Below are 20,599 nucleotides of genomic sequence, written 5' to 3' on the forward strand. Positions count from 1 at the left end.
TTATTCTAGAGCGTTCATATATTGTCCCTGTTTCATTCAATGTTGAAGACATTTTCAGTTTATGTGTGTGTGTGTTTGGATTGGAATGGCTCTTGTTATGCGCTGACAAAATAAAAATATTCGTTATCGATGACAGTATATAAATTTAAACGATGTTAATGTTTATTGCTATAGCTATGAGTTGAGCTGATGATTATCTGTGGCTTCTCTTTGCATCAGTAAAAAGAAGAGCAAAACATAAATGTTGGTCGCTCCGTATAAGTTTGTGTGCATGTGTATGCGTGCGTGTATTCATTCTTCGTTACAATGGTAGCAACCGAAAAAATGGGCGAGGCTAATTTTCCATTGTGTGAGAGTGTAGTAACCAATCAAAATTCATGCCGTATTCCAACGGAAAGAAGTAAACAAAACGAGAGACCTCTTTACAATCTTCTCCATACATACCAACAACTTCTCTCTTTGTCTTTTCGGCTTTGATAGACATACCATATACATTCCGGATGCACCAATAAAAAAAAGCCAAACAACTTCCATAATAGACAACATTTTCGCCTTTATTTCTTTTTTTGATGTCGTATTTCTATTTTTGTTTTGGTTTCTTGCCTTTCATTTAAATAAATACTATTTTAGCTTGTTGGTTTTTTTAAAAATTCATGTGTGACATTACATTGTGTAACTTACTTCCAGAGTCAAGATTAATCCTATTATTTATTTACCATATACAATGAAAAAATTTACATATTTTTTGCCATTTTAAGTGAAATCATTCTATTTTCTCTTTATCTTTTTTTTATTTTCTTTAAAATAATTTTGATTTGTCGGTTATCCTAGCTTAATGACTAAATAAGAGCTACGAAGTAAATGTGTGTGGGTTTTTCTCTTAAACTGGAACTATAATTCGAGGATTAAATAAATGACGGTTGCGGCATATTGAATGGGGAGAAAGTCATTTCTTTGAAAAGACATAAGCAATAAAGAAATCGTTCATTGCCTGTCGCCGCCGATACCGAAAAAAGGAAGAGATATTTTTGTCACTTGGGGAATTGGTATACTTAAATACAAACTAAAAATCGTTTTCTAAAACATAAAACCTAATGTACATATTGATCGTTTGGCATGTGATAGTTGTTTGAATCGACAATAACACTGGTGTATTGAATGGAATCTTGTGCACCGGATAAATTGTTGCCATTAAATAAAACGCTACCGCCTGAGCTTGCATTTCCATTCAGTAGAATGCTGCCGTTCGAGCTGTTGACATTTTGATTGGTTTGCATGTAATTCGCATGAAGATCGTCAGCCAAATGATGTATGCCTACATTTCCGATGCCCCCAAAGCAATTTACTTCGAATGAATGGTGTGCGGCTCGTTGATCCATATCCATACAATCAACATATTCAGGCGGCGACAAATTGGCTGAATCCAAATGAGAGCTGTTGTTATGCGTGTTTGTTGAAATCAGCACTTGACTATTTTGATGATGCATTGAATGGCGTTGTTGATGCTGCGGCTGCTGTTGCTGCTGTTGTGAATGATCTTGATTGTTATTGTGCGGTAAATTATGCTGATGATGTTGATGTTGGTGTGATGTCATTTGTGAATCTGCATCTGAATTACTGCTACTGCAACTATTCGAACTAGCCGAATAAGGCCTCAGTTGATCATTATAATTTGCATAGAAACCACTGTAATAATTTTGCTCTGTGTAATCAACATTCGGTTGATTGTTCATCGTTGGATGGATGACAGTGGTCGGTGAATTGTATTGGCTACCATATGACTGTTGGTGCTCGAAATGATCCATTGTGGATGAATAATTGCCGGACATTTGCATCGTTTGATTTTCAAGTTTATTCGATTGAACTGGGAGGTCTTGACGGTGTGGCAAATGTGATGGTTGGACCGTTGGTTGTTGAATGTGTGGTTCGATGTGCTGGAATTGAGCCGGTTGCATATGATGTTGGCCGGCTGGCACTGACGCCGAACGACCATGATGATGTTGATGGGTGTGTTGATGGTGATTGGACAGGGAATCATTTGATAATGGTGCTATTGCCGATGATGGAGATGGAATGGTGGCTGCTTGACTCGAACTTGTTGAACCCAAAGTATCTGTACATGACGGCGATTTTGAATTCATCTGCACTTCACTCAATACTAAATCTTTGACTTCTTTATTACTGTTGTATCAAATGAAAAAAAAAAAAACAAGTTTTTTTGTTAGTAAACAAGTCAAGGTTTCCTTCAATTTTCGGTTTTCAAAGCAATTCTTTCGAACCAAAAAGTTGAACGAAGGCAAAAAGTCGATTTGAAAGCAAAAAAAAATTGAGTTCATTCCATACCTTAGAACATAGTTAACGCTTACTATACAGAGTGGCCTAGAGGATCGTGAATTTTGTACGACTGTCGCATATGACTGCATCCAAATCCAACCGCCGGATTTTGTTAAGAAGCGATAATATCTCGTGGTGACCTGGCCTTTGTACATAACTGTTTGTTTGAAAGAAATGAAAACCATATTTAAATACAGAAAAAGCGACAAAAAATTTAGTGAAAAACTCCTTCCAAGTTGTGGCTTAGAAGATTTTATTTATTTTCAAGGGTGGTTTGAATAAATAAAAAAATCCAATATTTAACTTACGTATTAAATGAGAATCTCGTATATGTTGAACGTCGGCTGCGTGAATATACTGATACAAAGTTTTTTCAATCAACTCTTGTGGGCTAAATTCGGTGAGCTGCGACACACTGTTATCGGCATCGCAAGAGGTGCGCACATGAAAATAAGAGCAACAACAACAAAAATTATTTTTACTTTCAATTCAGCATTGAATGGGCGCTTTGAATCAATTTTCACCGACTGAATGTGGTAGATAAATAAGAGTTTCAGCATGCTATGCATAGACACAATCGGAAGGGGGTTGAAAATCCGTTCTTCATCGAACAAAAAGATAGGAAAAATATTTAGCTAGAAAAATCCGAACAATACACACGGTAAATGGATTGGTGTAAGTAAAAACACAAATCACAACCGTGGAAAAACAAACGTGATTGCATTTTTTTAGTCTTTTGCTCTCATTCCCGCCACTTTACTTGTACTTTTTCGTTCTATAGGTATTATAAACGCGCGGCTACAAAATACTGTAGCCGAAAACAAGATATGACACGTTTTACAGATTTATCATTAAATCACTTCACTTCAATAAAAATAATAGACTCGAAACGAAAATCACATTGAGTTGGGGCGAGAGAATGGACGAGTAAACGAGACGCCGAGAGAAAGGGAGCAGGGCGAAAGCAAAAAGCACTATACAAACAACAATAAAAAGGCATTATGAAAGCATTTTATGCTCGTTCAGCGTTCGAATTATACTTCGATTCAAAACGCCAATTCATTGAGAGAAGCGATAGACTAACGAACTACATTATGGTAGCTTGTATTTTGGCCTGAGTGTATAGAAGCTTCGACGAGCTAATACGCATCGACAAATATTTACCGGAGCTCAGTATAAAATGCACAGTTTGAAAACAACAATGATCCGTTTGGGGTCCATTGTTGTTGTTGATGATGATATATTTGCACGCCGACGCATAGTAACTCTACGCCTCAATACTACACCATTTCAGCGAACGGACACCAGACAATGTATTACAACAATTACGATACGTACTATTTAATGAACTAACTCATGCTATCAAATACAAACATCAAAACAAATGCATGGTCATTGGGCAATTTTGTTTGTTTACGCAAATCGAGCCGCGTAAGACGGGCTTTTTTCCCTTTTCTCGGTATTGGATCAGTGCAACAATTTAATTTCAAAAAAACGAACCGAGAATTCGACGAAATTGAACGATTTTCCAACGAACAACGAAGAAAATGAATTGAAAACAGACGGCAGAGAAAATTTATTCATAAAATTCGACGATTCTACTCACATTCAGCAACGGACGATTCAAATAGAATGAAAATGAAATATGGTTAAAAATGTTTCTAGTAAACACTTACCGATCGTCTAAAAATATCAACTTCAATTCCATGCTCGCACGAAACATAAACATATTGAGATTTAGTTTGATTTCGGTGATTGACGACGATGGCAACGAATGACCGACGGCAACCAATCCTAAATTCTGTACACAATTATGACCCTCGCCATACCCATTGTCCATCTGAAAAACTCTCGCTTTCAAGTAACCAGCACAATGGATCACCTAATGAGATAACAAATAATGGATAAAAAAAAAGAAATATTGAATAACTCTGATATGAGTAACCCAAAATAATATTGAAACAAAAGTTTTGAAAATCTGTTTTTAATTAAAAGATATGATGTAATATTTAAATGTAGTTAAATTAAGTCGGCGAATTTACCTTGTATCCTTGTGTGGTGAGGCCGGCATTTCGTTTGGCAAGAACGCATTTCATTCGCAAGAAAAATGTGCGTTCGATTTCAACGGTTTGCGTTTGGATTGGCTGTTGTTGTAGTTGATGTTGCGTGATGTGCGAGTAATGGTGATGCGGATGATGATGGAAATTTTGATTCATATGGTTCGGTGAGGCTAATTTGAAAATAAAAAGTAAAATATCGATATTTTACACGAATTGTTCAAGACGGAAAAAGGTTCACTTTGACTTCATTCATGAAACGGTAAAGTAACATCTGTGCAATGTCGTTTACACTAGAGGAAGTGTGAGAGAGTACCAAAGAATACAGAGTTCAATAAACTTACCTTGACTGTTGTTCAATGTAGCTGTGTTAAATGTTGGATTTGTACTTTTCGATTCGTTTGGATCAAAGGCACTTGACGCATAGCCATTTGGATGCAATGATAAAACACGTGCCATTTCATCTTGATCGTAATTGTGAATGTAATCGTATATGGAATTTCCGGTTAGTTCAACTTGTGCCAAACCAAGATGTGTGGATGCCGTTTCCGAGATGTACATTATTTTACCGTCTGGTGCAACGACAAATATAAAACCGTCCAATGTTTGTAGCAAATTTGAGCCAAGTTCTTTGATTGTAGGCACTCGAGTATTTGATGGCATCTCTTTTGAGCCCCATGCTTCGCCAAGACCTGCAAATCGAATGAAAGGCATTGAACGATATGGAACACAGAGAGATAGACAGTGTGTGTGTGTGTGTGTGACGATTTCAATTTTAATGAAAAATTATCATCTCCATTGAATTACGGAGCAATTTAAAAAACTACTTGAGACAATGGTACGACGAGCGCACGCACACAATGCTCACAACTCAATTAATAATTGTCGAGTCTGAAAACAAATAATTATCGATGAAGCTACTACTTCAGTGTTGCTTTTATTGTTGTTTGCACAACACACGTTAATTAAAACGCACATACACCGAGTTTACTGCTGACTAACCACCGACCGTGCTGCCATCGACGACATTGACGACGACGGTGTCACTTTGTCACAGTCATTTTTACGCAACGATTTTTTTTTTTTGGTTCATTCAACATTTTTCCACGAGTTCATTTTCCCATCGCCTATCAAATAATAATTAGAACTAGAAAACCGAGCGAAACACGTGAAATTTTTTGAATTAACAAGTACACGCTTCAAATGTGACAAGCCGACTCGTCACATAGAGTAAAAAAGATTGCGGAAATTGCTAACGATATTCATAAGTACAATGGGAAGTCTATTTGGTTCGCCTTTGTCGCGTTCACTCTAACATGCCAGTAGTTTTCTTGCTGTCAGCAAAAAAAACTAATTGTTCTTTGATAACAATGAATGCGGAACAATGGCAAGCACCAACCCCCTTCTTTTTTTATGCGATGCGTTGAATGACGACAACAGAATTTGATTCATTCTCGGATCAATTTAAGTGGTGGCGTGTCGCGCAGCATATGCTCAGCTCAAAGGGAAGCATTTACACACGCTTTGGGCGCTCAGTATGCATTTCGGTTTCATTTAACAATGAGGCAACAAACAAGAGACAAATTGGCATTGTTTTAATCTGATTTTCTCATGTTTTTGATGGAAAAAAAATTTAAATTCAAAAAGGAAGAAAAAATCTTTTAAAAATCGGATGTAAATCATAAATATTCCAAAAGAACGAAGAGAAAATTAGTAAAAGGAAAAATTTGTTCATTTTTCCAAGAGCATTCTCGTCAATTTTATGGAGATTTATTCAAAGGAATAAAAAAAATCTCTGCGCATACCTCGTTATAGCGTTCTCTTTCAAATTTGGAAAAAAATGAACCAGAAAGAGAGGACGAGAAAAAGAAAAATGAGAAAAACACTCAATGCCAGTGAACAAGCAATATTATTTGTCTTTTTCCCAGCGACACACAAGAGATCACACTTGAAAATGTAAATATGCGAAACAGAACGGAAAACGTAAACAAAACATGAATAAATTTGTACAATCGTTGTACCAATTTTTTACTGTTTTTCTTTTTAAAAGAATGAGAATATGAACTAAAAATTCCCATTTTAAACTTAAGATGACGAATAAAAAACTAACAACACTGTGACATCAAAAAAAAACCCACAAAATTTGGTCGAAAACAAAAATGTTGAAATAAAAATAAATGCATGTACTCACCATCGGGGAAAACTTGACGCATTTTAAGGTATGATGTTGTTAGCCGGATCACTGAAGCTTTGTCTAATTGCTGTGTAATAACGGTAGGAAGTGGTAGCAATTTTCCCAATTCACCAAATTCTGCATTTTCCTTTTCGCGTCGTGTGCGAGCCGCATTCTTGCTTTTTTCCTTCATCGCCAAAACCAATTTTGGATCTATACACAATATACAAACATACAAGAAAAACGAATTAAAAAAGGAAGAACATAAAAAAATTGCAAAAAAGATCGTTTTAAATTTCATCTGCACTCGAAATTGCACAAAATAAACTCAACTTTTATGGCCTTATTTGAATATGTTAAAATGAGAAAGTGTGAAAAAAATTCCCTAAAAAAATTCCCAAAATGCAAATTAGATTGTAAAAATGGTTTGCAAAGCACACGAACCTAGCATTTTGTTTATTTTATTACTTTTATTACAAACTGTCTTCATTTTTTGATGACTTTAAGAATAAAAAATTGCGTGATGTTTTCGAAATTTGCAATTGCACACGTTCTGGCACGCACCTGATCACAAACTAAACTAAACGATCATAGTGCCTTAAGATGATAACCTGCCAAAAAATTCAATATTCCGAAATGTTTGCTTGTTTGTGTCATATATTGGCCAGACGTGCGTGTGTGTTTTTTTTCTCTCTCTTTGTTGGCCAGCAATTAGCTGTGTGTTTGTGTGTGCATTGCAATAAATGACACTTGGCGTGAGAACCAAAAATCCGTATAAATTTCGTTTAAGCCAATTGGCTTAAAAAACCTACAACGTCTTTGTTTAGCATTCATTCATCGATCCGGAACAATGGTCCAAGTGCAGTTCTTCAAATCGGAAACGAAAAAAAAAAAACAAACACAAGCAAAAGATACAGGTAAAATTGTTCATAGGGGCGGATACCTGCTAGATGCTTGTACGATTCTTGTTGTTGCATGAAGTAAATATGAGAAAAATAAAATGGTCAGTTCAGGCATCTTTAAATTGTTTGGAACAACCCCATAATGGAATCAACGAAGGAAATTTTCTTCGTTTCTTTTTTCCATGTAATATATACGTGTCTTAAAAACTTGCATTTCCAATTTCAAACACCGAAAATTCTTTGAATATTAGATAATTTCCATAAACTGCGACTGTTTTAACACGTGCATTGGCAAAACATTCAAATTCTGCCGTTATCAATTTTACGATGCAAAAAAGCGGTAGCAAACGTGCGAATAAAGCAAAATATTTGCCCATTTCCCGGTAATTCCTTTGATATGCATATATGTTATTTTTTAAGTAACAAAAAAAAAGAACTGTATAATATTGTATAATACGAAATTACTTCTATAAACAATTCAAACAAACAAATTATTATTATTATCTTCGCGCCTCTGTATATTTTCCATCGCTGTGATTTGTACGCGAGTGGCAAAGATTTGGAAGAAAAACACACGGCATTGATTGTTCGGTATGGTTGTCGGTTGTTTTGATTGAAGACGGGCGGGTGCAAACACTACAAACAAATTGGATAAAAAGCCGATAATCACACATCGGAATAGGGAATCGTTTTTCATGCGTAATCTTTGTATCGAGATTTGTTTCAGTTTTATCACCGCCAATGAGACCGTATTCCGTTAACAGTTAATGCATTTTTCGGTTCCACATACACAGTAGCATCGTTTAAAAGTATTCATTAAATATTGAACTTTCGATGTTTATTTGAATTAAAACGGCGCAATGATGTGCGATTAGTAGTGTGTGATACGTGCACACATATGCCCCGGCTTGTGAGGAAGCGTTTTCAATTTATCGGGGCAGGAACCAAATAAAGTCCGTAATTCATCTTCACACAAAAGCGAAGAAACATTTAAAAAGAACAATATTTATTTAGGCATACATGTATATATATATATCGTTCGCAACGTTTGCCATGTTGATCTCTTTCGCCTCCTCAAAAACAACCCGAACATTTTCCCGTCGATTGTATCATTTTGCTTAACGATGGAAAAAAAATTAACAAGCACTTTATGCTTACACACGTGATGCGTACGATTCATTTGTTATTATTATTGTTATTTATGCGTTTTATGCATGCATGCTTTTCATACCGTTCCATTTATATGTATTTTATTTTGGATGCTGTTACTGCCGCTGCTGCACACACACACACACTCTCGCATTGTCTGTTTTTGTTTTTCTTTTTGTCTCTTCATTTGACTGGTATGCAGTTCTCATTGTTGCGCGTCATTTCGTTTGTGTGTCGAAAAACGTGTTTGTTCAATTGTACGTGATGTTTTTCCAAAATCAAAAGATAAAAAAACAACATTCACATTCCAAAAAGTGAACCATGATCATTCAGTGCAGTGTATCACCTTTGATTGGAATTTCCATGTCGTTTATTGTTGTCGATGGCACAGCAATTATAGTTCCGAATTTTTCTAACGGATGTTGCCCAGTTCGGAGAATTCTCCGTTTCTCTTCCGTTTTGGTTTTATGAATGACACACAATGACGATAATTTCCATAAAAAAACGGATTTTGAGCCTCATTCGAATAAAAAGCAGCGCTCAAAAGGTTCTAAATTGAAAAAAGTTCTATTTTCAAACAAAAATTCACAAAAAATCAATCGAATGCAAAAAAAATGCATCGAAATTTGTTGCAATTTAAATAAAGTGAATTTTCGCCACTTGATTTCACCAAAGCGAATGTTCTCAAATAAAATCGAACTTTTTATGGCAAGGGATTCAATTTCATGTGATAGAAAAGCAATCCAATCCCTTGAATTGGTGTGTTATGCGTGATAATGAATGCCATTTAAATGGGAACGACGCAAAATGCTTCGATGAGAAAATGACTTCAAACATACTCAAATCAAATAATTTATCGACATAAAAGACGAAAACCAAACAAAAACCACCACCAACACAATACCCATCGAAATTATTGCAAATGAAATGTCATGCGTTGCGAAGTAAAACAATACCAATGATATTATATATTTTTTTTCGCTGCATGGCATGTTAATTTATTTAGTTTTATGTCTTTATTTGACTTCTTTCGCCTTTTTTTTCGTCGATGGGTTTTATTTTTTCCGATTTTTATTGCAACGAATGATGGTAATTGAGGCGGTTTTCGTTTCACTTGATGCTGCAATAATGCAAAGAGCACTTATTTTGTGTGGTTTTATTTACACTTACAGCTAAGAACGAAGAACGAGTGTATGGGCGCGAACAAAAGAGGGACAAAGCCAATGAACGATTTATGGACGACTTGCATGGCAATGTAAACAATATCACTGTTAACAATCAGAACAGAGGCAAGAGAGGGTAAATAAGAACAACCATATTACAATGAGAAAGAAAGTTTTATGTTTAATCAATCCGTTTGAATTTCATTCGAAGGAAAATTATTTTTATCGCATCACTTATTATTACCAATTCTTCGCTTTCACATCATCGGAAATTTAGCTTATGGTGAAACTAAATGCTGAGCAAATATACATATTAGATAATTACAACGCATTTTTACTACATATTCATCGACCCTAATTGATTCATCACCCAAACAAAGAATACCCAACCAAAAAAAACAATGTCAAACAAAGCAACACTCAATTACACATAAAAGTGTCGATAACAAATAAAAACTATTTGCATGAATGACCGAATAATTTTATGACATCAATTGGATGTTCAAATGGATTTTTGACAGATGTATCGCGACAAAAAAATCGAAACCAAATCTGAATCATAGTCCTCAAATTTGGTGTTGCACCTTTGAAAGTTTTTATTGTAGTAGCCAAATTCATTGAATTTATCTTTGTTTCTCATTTTGGATTTATTGATCGGAGAATTTGTTGTTGTCGCCGACGCAGACAACTGGCGACCTAATTTAATGGGAAACCGTTTTTCAAAACTAATATTTTTATCGAAACTCAAAAGACGAAAAATATGAAAACAAATAGTTCTATTCTGTCATTATAAATCCAGATTTGCACGCTTTTTAGGCTTATGATACTATTTTTCGCTCGATTTTCCAGCTGACTTTTCGTTCTCTGTCAAACACAAAGAAGTTTTTGTCTCACTTTCCCTTATGATGCTGAGAGAAACAAAGAGCAGAAGTGTGTGATTTGAATTGTTTTTTTTTTGTTCTCTTTGCGACTGTGAGAGAGATATATATAAAATATGATATGCGTCAAAATATAATCCGCATTGAATATGCGATGTCATGTTCACCAACCGACCGAGATGACTGCTCTTCAGCAGCCAAGCGATGGATATTTTTTTAAATCTCGTCCTGATGCACACATAACTTATGTCATTAATGATATAAAAACGACAACAAATTTTACATTTTTAAAACACACACACACACACACACCGCTCACTGTTTTGTGGGTTGATCGATACAAAGATTTACGTAATTGTTGCGATGACATTTCAGGATTCCTTTCAAAATCACTGTCGGACACTTTTGGATTTGATTCAGATAAAAATATTTTCGGTAAGAATTCTTTAGATTTGAAAACTAATTAAAAATTCTATTTTGGGACGATGAATATTTTATTCAATTCTTCGAATATTTGCTTCGTAGCTATTTTCAAACGAAATATTCGATTAATTTTACGATGAAGATTTTTTTGAATTAAAATCTTTCATTGAGTTTTCTTCTATGGCGAATGAAGACTCAAGATGGAACATGACTCAAGTAAAGGCAGAAAATAACTGGAAAAATCAATTTTTCAAATAAAATGATTTTTGATAGTAAAAATCTTTCTAAATGTATGCACTGAATGTGAATTTTGATGAAATTCCAATTTCACAGTAAAGTACACCATTATTTAAAAAGATTTTTATATTGAATGCTATTATTTTTTACACAAAAATTCATCGGTGAGCTCATTATTTCTCTAAAAAAATCACAAGAAGCTTATCAAAGACTTCAATATCACAAACAACGTTCATTACAAAATTTGATTCATTTTTTTTTTGTTAAAATTGAAAAAAGTCTTCAAAACTATATTCAACCACCAACAAAGAATAAAAAATAAAAAAAACTAACTCCTATGTGCACTCATTGTAATTGTTGTTAAATTTTCACTGGCCACCGGAAAACAAATCCAAATAATCGTTTTATTTTTGAATATTTAATCAATGGCCAAAACTGATCAAAAACATAAATCGAATGTTTCATTTGTGATGAAGAATTTTTTTTTATATCGTTTTAACAGCGAGACCAAAAGTATCTAGATGCACTACACTTCGTGAGACTTGATTGGAAGTAAGAGCGAGTGTAGCTAATGTGTTGAGAGCAAGGTTGAAAACCACTAAAAAAATCACTACACATTCAAAATGTCAATTATTGTAATTATCATCATCATTTGTTATTTACACTCGAGCACATGTGTGTAATGTGCTGCAACCGAAGACGAAGAAAGAGAGTTGTAGTTGTTTCACAACATTAAAATAAACATTAAACACTCATTGAATGACAAAAAACAGCGAGAAAAGAATTTGCATTTTGTCTCGATTTGGTAAGAACATTTGAATTTTGGACTTGAATTTTGTGCACATATATGGGTGTGTATTGCAAAAGTATCGCATTATATATTGATGAACAAATAAAAATCTATTCGGTTGCATTTAAAGGCGTAAATAGAGCGAACTAAGAACCAAGACCATATTGATAACGAATATGCCAGTTCGCTTCTAAATTGGAGTGAGTGAACAATTGCATAGTGTTTTTGCTTTTTATATTATTGTTGATGTTTCGCTCTACCGAAAAAAGACGTGACATTTTGTTAAATCAGCAAAAACGACCATTCCAGCGAACGGAGCTCGAGTAAAGGAGAAAGACAGAGAGTGAGAATGAATAAAAAAAAATATAAATAAAATATTAAGTACGCGATAAAGTAAACAATGGCGTCAAAACCATTTTAAAATGGGTTTCTTTTTTTTTGGCTTATAAATATTTTGAGAGTTAAACTACATAGTGAAGGCTACAGAATCAGAATGCATCAGCCACATCTCATTTTACATAAAACAAATGATGGCATTTTCTCTCCGGTTACAATAGCTCGCTTTTAACGCCAATTTGATGGCATATTCTAATTCTTATATGGTCGTAATTTATTAGGTGGCAACACCCTTTTTCCGTAAACTACACAAATAGTTGAGAAGTGACATCAAATCACACCATCGATCCCGATTTTATTACGTTCAAACAAATACACCGATTTGAATATTGGCATTTAATTAATATTTAAAGCCGTATTTTGTAGGTTTTTTTTCTGTTTCATTTGTTGGTCGTCGGAGTTAAGAAAAACAAGTCATAAATATTACAATGTAATCGCTTCTAATTACAATGTATTGCGATTTAGTTGAAGTGTGAAATTTTTACTGGTCACTTTAAATTGCATATAAACAAATACTCGCGTCACAAAACGAAATCCGATTTGCATTGTCGTTTGAGTTTCGTTTCTCTTCCTTTCTTTTCATTGCTTCCAATAAATACAGAGAGCCGAACACAAACCCCACCGACATCTCCATCACAAAGCAGCGACAATATACAAAACTCCATTCTATATCGACAAAGAGGAAGATAAAGAGAGAAGAGAACGAGAGAGAAATCGCGTCTTTTTTCTTCGAACAATGTACATTTATCAAAATTGTAAATGTGTAAACAAGAAACGGACAGAATTTTTTTCATGCGATTGATTTACGCGTGTCCCGTTTTCTGTGTATGCACAATGGAGACAAAGTACAGCGTGAAATACGAGCAATGACGTCCATAAAAAGCGATTTCAAATTAATTTTCCACGAAAAGAGAAACAATTTTCTCGGTCTCATTTCTCTCTTTGCACAACAAAATCAATATAGCAACGGCATGTGCTGTACGCATTCTATTACGTATATGCAAATGCACACCGAACCACATATTATTGCACATATGAAATCAATACGGCAGAAGAAACAACAATAAATTTGGACACTTGCAAATCATTATCCCAAAATGTTTTCCGCTCATCTTTCAATTGTTATGAGTATTCTTTCGACGGAAACGCATTTGAAACTCTTGTGCACTATTTCAATTGAGTAACAAAAACCAATGCGAATAAATAATGATGTTGTTAGACGTCATTTGACTGATTTAGTGCAATTTTATTGTTGGAAAATTGCATAATAATCGGTTTTGGGTAAGCCAAAAGAGATAAACACCAGTTTATTTTTGTATTAATTCTTGAAAATTCGAATTTTTTCTTCTATCTGCCATGGGTTTGAATGAATTCATGGCAAAATACAATTTTAAAAATTTATTGGGTAATTTTAGTCGATGTTTTGCCCATTATTTTCTACAAAGTGTAAACAATTTATGCGTATTTCCTTGGAAATGATGGCGATAATACATAAAGATCCAATCATTGCCCATTGACGTGCGCAAACTGTACAGCTTCAACGTCAAAAATATTAAAATTACCTCAAACTACAATTTCTAAACGATTTCAAAGGATTGACGTTGTGTAATGAATAGACCTCTGTTTCAATAGAGGTAATTTTCATCTATTTCAATATTGAAACTAGAGCAGAGAGAGATATACGAAATGAAAATAAAAAAAAACTTCATTCAAACTGAAAATAATCAGTTTCTGTAGTAGATGTCTATAAATAAAAACTGCTGGCTAAGCACTTAATCGACGTGCATAATTATAAATATTGGAAGTTAACCGATCGTCGAATCATATAAGAAGATGGTTATCGGATAAGATTTCATTTAATGCAACTTTTAACTGTGGGATTGGCCAAGTAACCGAGGTACAGATTGTCTGTTCCTGATTACGCTTGTGTGTCATCGCATTTTGATTGACAAGCGATGACAATACGTAGTAAACCTTAGCTTGAAGGATATTTGAAGGAAATTTCTTGGTTCGAATCAATAATCGATACATCTTTGACGACTTTCAGATTAAAAACAGAAATCCAAATTAAAACTAGAGGTTTAAAACACGACTACACAGATCTACGGTGCTACATAAAATATGTTGCATTAAAACAGGATACGAGCCGTATTTGGTCTCTGAAAAACATTCGATCAACACAATAAAAGATCCAATTTCGAGATAAAAACATTCAATAAATGTCGGCTTCAAGTGGCCACAAGATGAAAACGAAGACAATGAAAGATGCTGCTGGTTAATGAACTCGCATCAATGCCCGCATTTCTGTGCTCTTGCATGCCATATACTGCACACATCTACCGTTAATGCAAATGCAACCCTTACAAAAATACGATGTGCGGAAGTAAGAATAGCTGTCTCCCAGAAACCAGATATTGCACAGATTAAAACTGGAACATCATTTTCTCATAAGATTGTCATGGTACAGTGACGCGTATACATTCACAGTTAAATGTAACTTTTGAAGTGAGATGAATGTCATCATTTTTCGATTATTTGTCATTTTTCGATTAAGCGGTCGAATTGAAAAGACCCATCGAATAATTTGTTTTATTGGTTGCGACGTGTTTTATCGAAATATCAACTCGTTATACGCTCGTTTCGATCGCGTACGAAAAAACCCAAGAAGTTTGATAAGAGTCATTGTGGAAGCGAACATTATTTCATGTTGCTGCTTTCGAAGATTGACATTGTTTCCCTTCGGAAGTGCTAACACTCGGTTTTTTTTGTGATGGTAATATACCATTGTGCAATTTCAAAAGATTCGCTCGTTCACTGGGGCTATTGTCATTATATATATACTTTCTGAGAAATGTTATTAAAAAAGCGGAATTTTCAGGGCAAGCTCTTCAAAAACCGATAGAATCGCTCAACACACAATATAACGACCGTGTACACATTCAATTTATTCATCGTAATTCGTCACTCAGAACGCGTGAATATGGACGAAGAAAATTCTCTGAACGCAGGCTATAAATTGGCGTCTTTTTTTGTCGCACATATAGTTTTACAACGGTCACGGTATATTTAAATCGGATTTTTTTTGCGCCGTTGCGTTTTGATTTATTCAAAATCTTATAAAGTTTCAGCATTGGATACATCATTCATAGCGAAAGCGCCGTGCACATTTTTATGGTATTGTGACGCCAATGAAACAACGAGAAAAAAAAATGAAATTAATATAAAAGTATCATGAAATGAGAAAAATTTTCTTTTTACAAATCAGTTGATGTCCACAACACATACAGAGAGAAAGACGAACAATAAAAAAAAATCGGTGAAACAACTAAAAATAAACTTATTAGTTTACGTTAATAAAATAAATAATAATATTAAATGTACGGAGTTTTGCGAAGACCAAACAAACTCGATTTGATGGCCAATGCAGTTTTTTTTTTATTCAAAGTGCCATCTGTTTTCAATGAATGAATTTCGCTGAATAAGCATAGAAAAGAAGTGTTGAACTTCATTTGTGTGTATATGTTTTTTTTTGCATCGTTTGTTTTTTCTTTCATTTTGGTTTTTGTTCGCTTGAATGTGTGTACACTCATTGTTCTCGGTCACATGAAACCCGGCTGAATTCTCAGTTTTGCGCAGCAAAGAACAGTGATGCTGCACTGAAAAGTGACTGAATAACAGTTCAGCACTTAGTTAATCGACCTTTTAAAAAATCATTGTTTTGCTGTTGTTATATAGATTTTTGTTTATTTTCGATTTTGTGATAATTTCGTAATAATAAAAAAAGAATATTTTTGACAACATTGCTTTCACAGTTGAACAAAGAGTGTTTTCTTCAAATTCAAATTAAAAGAAATGCGGAAAGATTGACTTGTTTCTTCTTTAGCTGTGGTTTTGTGTGGCGAGATAGGCTGAAAGTGTCAAAGAGTGTAGCGAATTGATTTTATCGGCGTAAAATTCAGACGAAAAAAATTGTATACATATCTACCACCATTAGCGTAGAGATTATTTTACGAAGAAATGCACACAGCAAATGGTTTGCCTTTCATGTTGGTCATCGTGTCGAAAAAACACTTTCATAAAAGAATTATACTGTATTTTCTTCGGCGTAAATTTGTGAGCCGTGAATTTACGACAAAATAATAACGCATGCCCGAAGTTGAATGGGTTTTTAAGCATGTTGCGACCAATCGATTTACTTATTACTTTTAAATGAAATCATTACGACGCGCGAGCCAATACGTTCATGGGTGTATAAGGTAAAGCGTGTGTGATGGCATGAAATCGTGTGTTGGTCCAAACATAAGAGAAAACAAAATTGAATCGCAACGAATATTTCGAAAGATGTTAAGTGCGTTGTAAACCCAAACATCAAATATACTGATGACGGTTGAAAACGCATAAAAACTATATTGATTTCTCTCTTTTCAGTCTCATTAACAACGCTTAAATAATATCGAGTTTGATGGCAGGCAAAATCACATAAACCAGGAAAAACACGACTAATGCTTCGCCCGATTAAATCCGATTTTCCTGTGTTGTTTTTATTGCATCGTGAACAGCTCACACTTTGAACAACAACAACAACTCAGCAGCAACGACAACATCAAAAAACCGCACATTTCCGATGTACCAGCCAGGACAAAATCTCTTAATACGCCCATTAGATTTTCGGATTTTCCGTTTGCATTGTGTAATTGAGCAGGGCGAAGGCAACTGAAGCGCGTACGATGTGCGCTACTGTTTGGCTGCCTCTGTTGTTCCTGCTGCTCTCTGTATAGTCAGAATTGCACACGTGCATGTAATTTTTTTTTTCAATGCTTGAAGGAAAATTGCATCTCAAAGTCTGCGCACACCATTTTAACGATTGCTTCAGTTTTTAGGTTAAACATATTCAGATATATTCATATTCCGTATTATTATGGTTGTTGTTTTTATTGATTGTATTTGTATTCGAGGATCAGCAGAATGGACTCTTTTTTGTTGCTGCCGTAATTGTTGTTGTTGTTAGGGGGGAAGCGAAAAAAATTGCGTACACCAAATGAATCGCTACTAACGATGTGGAAAAATTGAACTAATTTTAACAAGCGCACACCGAGGCTTGATTGATTCGAAACATAAGCCCATAACGAGTAGTGGGTGGCCGGTGCACTGATTTTTACGCACATACAAAAACTAGAGAGTAAGGTAACAGAAGCTGAACAAGCATTTTTTTCATCATCATCACCATTAACCAAAACTAAACGTTTCACACATTTTCGCTTTCCCTTTTAACATCTACTTTTTTCAATGTGCATTTTTTTCCACTATTTTACGTTTTGAAATTTAATGCCCGAAATATGACTCCGGTGATGACTATTCAAGTCAAACGGCATCATCACACGCCAACTAACAAAATTCAAATGTCAGTAAATTTATGTTATTCTAGACATTTTGACGTCGGCATTATCAACGAACCAAATCACCGTTTTTCCTTCTACTTTGCAACAAGGACATCGGATTTGAAACCGAACCGACGAATATCTTTAAAGAAAACATTCGAACACTGTGAAAACAGAAATAATAACATTTATTTATTTTTCTATTTGAATTTTGGTATTAGTATAATTTTTTTGTATCTTTGGAAGTTTATGAGGAAACTGTTTTTTTTTAAATAAATAATCATGACAAAATCACTCATTAGACCTTTGGCTTCTCATTTATCTTGGGAAGATTTTTGATTAGAACATAATAATTTTGGAACCAAACTTCGTCAAACTTAATCGCAAAAGTCAGATTTTTTATCCGAAGGGTTTCCTTTTAATTTTTAAGGTCCACCACAATTTCTACGGTATTTTACACAGTTATTATCTTTTGTTAATTAATCAATTACATAAAAAATATATTTAAATAAAATCTAGTCGAGTTGGTCGAATACCATTATTAATCCAATTCAATCTTTTTAATCTTTAACCCCATATTAATCAAATTATAAAAATAAATTTAAAATGATGTAAGTTTATTTGTATAACTTTTCCATTTAGATCACTAAATCAAGGTCGGGACTATCTATGTTTATACGTTGGTTACATGAGTCAAAAATAATCACAATAATCACATTATATCAAAGACGAGAAAATAAAAAAAAGTTGATAAGAGTCACGTACCGTTGCAAACTATATAATAATTGTAAACAAATTAATCCAACAAAACGATAGCGATGAGGAATTTGGCATAGATGTCCGTCTGTTCGATGTTCTTTTTTTGTTTATCCGTTATCACTTTGTTTAAATTTTTTGATTGAAGTGTTTTTGATATTTTTTCCGTAAATTGTTTATTGAAGTGTCACACGGTAATTTCTGAATTTCTCAACACTATATAAATTGTTCGCTATTTTTTCACTTTCACTTTTTCTTTCATACCCTTTTTTTACAGAAAAATTAAGCTTTTGAGGAAAAAAAGAAAATTTTTGCAAAATGTTTTTTCCCTTGAAAGTCTCCGATTTTTTCGTTCTTTTTTTATCAAGCTATCTCTGGCTTGTTTTAAATTCAAAAGATTTTTGTTTTTAAACTGAATACACTTTATTTTGTTTTAAAATAAATCTGTCTCTTCACTAGTAAAATTCACTCAAAAACGAATATGCGAATAAATAAAATTCCGTCCGTCGATGTGTCTCGAAATGACAAAATATTCGATTGAAATTCACAAACTGAATGCTGAACTAACGGTTTACGAGAGAAGAAGAGCATTAACGCAGTGACGGCGCGAACTCGACCAAATACCAAAAATGAAAGACACACATCGTCATCCGTTTGCTATACATATCCCTCTTCACTCGGGCGCTTATTTAAATGATGACGACGATGATGAGGCGAGCGAGCGAGAGAGAGATCCAGCGAAAGATGAAAATGAATAATCACAGTATGCTCGCTCCTCAGGAATCGGATACATAGCACACGGAAATCTGAAATGAGAGGAGAGACCGAGCAAAGTGTGTGAAAAGTGTGTTTGTGTATATATATGCGGTTGTGTATCACAAACAACGATCGTCTGCCACTTTTTCTCTCACACTCATCATATCTATATGTGCCGTAGCTTCTCTTGTATGCGAGCTCTCTCCTTTACTCGTGCGTTTCATTATACATCTACATAATATATTATATTGAAGAGTGCACTTTTCGCACTTGTACGCGGATCACAGCAACATCAGCAGTAGATTCGAGTTTTTTTTTTCAATAAAAAAACGAGCAAAAAAAATCAATTTGAAACGAACGAATGCAAATTTTTTTTTTACCATATTTTATTGGCAATTTCGTTGCAATGAGATCATTGGAATAAACTTGAAGTAAATAATAAGCGATTGTTTATTTTCCCGTTTGTTGAACCGTGCAGTAGCGATTGAATTTCAGAAAAATGTATATATTTTGTTGAATTTCCTCTGCACTCTACACTGATCGTTGTTGTCAGAGATTCCATTATTATTTTCATTTTGAGATTAACGAGAGCATAAGAGACCAATTATGTTTGGACAAATGATATTTTACACTATGCCATTGAATGAAGTGCAAACAAAGGGCCATGTTTTTCTTTTACACCTTCTTTGTACTCCAGCTCGAGCGTATGCATGTGTGTATGTAAGTGTTAAAAGTAAATGAATTTGCATGTATTCTTCAAGTGATTTATAATGTTGGTTTTTCGTTTATTCAACATCTTCTTTTTTTCTCATTTTCATGCAAACGATGCTGAGATAAAATAAAACAGTGACGAAGATTTGTGTTCATTATGCTGTTTACAACGAAACGAAATACAAATATGAGGATCATAAGTATCAGGCCATGATTTTGCCTTAGCTGAGTGTACCTAGATGAAGATGCGCTTTTCTCCATAAAGGTGAAAGAGAGAATACACCGAAACCGCGCCCCTTCAACACACTCGATCGAATGGCACACAGTCGCATTCGCGTTTTTATTGGTCTATGCATCACAACGAATAGCTGAACGTAGACGAGATTGTGCGTCTGCGTTGTGTCTGCATAACACATGTAAACGGATGATTCCGAGCGAATACCTCCGACGATGATTTCATCTATCTCTTTCTCACTTTGAATCAATTCCATCGTCT

The 20,599-nt window shown here is 34.4% G+C and overlaps 1 protein-coding gene and 1 long non-coding RNA gene across 4 annotated transcripts; one reads left to right on the forward strand and one right to left on the reverse strand.

The window, feature by feature from the left end:
• Positions 1 to 555: 555 nt before the first annotated feature.
• On the reverse strand, positions 556 to 18,887 carry LOC116343324 (protein single-minded). Of its 3 annotated transcripts, none has more exons than XM_031771323.1 (8): positions 18,646 to 18,887; positions 6,583 to 6,777; positions 4,736 to 5,083; positions 4,377 to 4,564; positions 4,011 to 4,216; positions 2,643 to 2,749; positions 2,344 to 2,491; positions 556 to 2,181 (listed from the first exon to the last, which is right to left on the reverse strand). In XM_031771323.1, exons 2-8 carry the CDS (start codon positions 6,755 to 6,757, stop codon positions 1,092 to 1,094), a joined length of 2,262 nt encoding a protein of 753 aa, XP_031627183.1. In that variant the 5' UTR covers positions 6,758 to 6,777; positions 18,646 to 18,887; the 3' UTR covers positions 556 to 1,091. The 3 variants fall into 3 exon arrangements, with proteins under 3 accessions (XP_031627183.1, XP_031627182.1, XP_031627180.1); XM_031771322.1 differs by lacking the exon at positions 18,646 to 18,887 and adding an exon at positions 11,650 to 11,854; XM_031771320.1 differs by lacking the exon at positions 18,646 to 18,887 and adding an exon at positions 7,009 to 7,806.
• On the forward strand, positions 16,548 to 18,713 carry LOC116343325. The gene is made up of 3 exons (XR_004201319.1): positions 16,548 to 16,850; positions 16,931 to 17,686; positions 18,523 to 18,713. It is a non-coding gene; the product is annotated as an uncharacterized LOC116343325 (long non-coding RNA).
• Positions 18,888 to 20,599: the final 1,712 nt, after the last annotated feature.

Source organism: Contarinia nasturtii, unplaced genomic scaffold (assembly GCF_009176525.2).
Source record: "Contarinia nasturtii isolate CC-2019 unplaced genomic scaffold, AAFC_CNas_1.1 Cnas_scaffold_993, whole genome shotgun sequence".
NCBI classification, from domain to species: Eukaryota; Metazoa; Arthropoda; class Insecta; order Diptera; family Cecidomyiidae; genus Contarinia; species Contarinia nasturtii.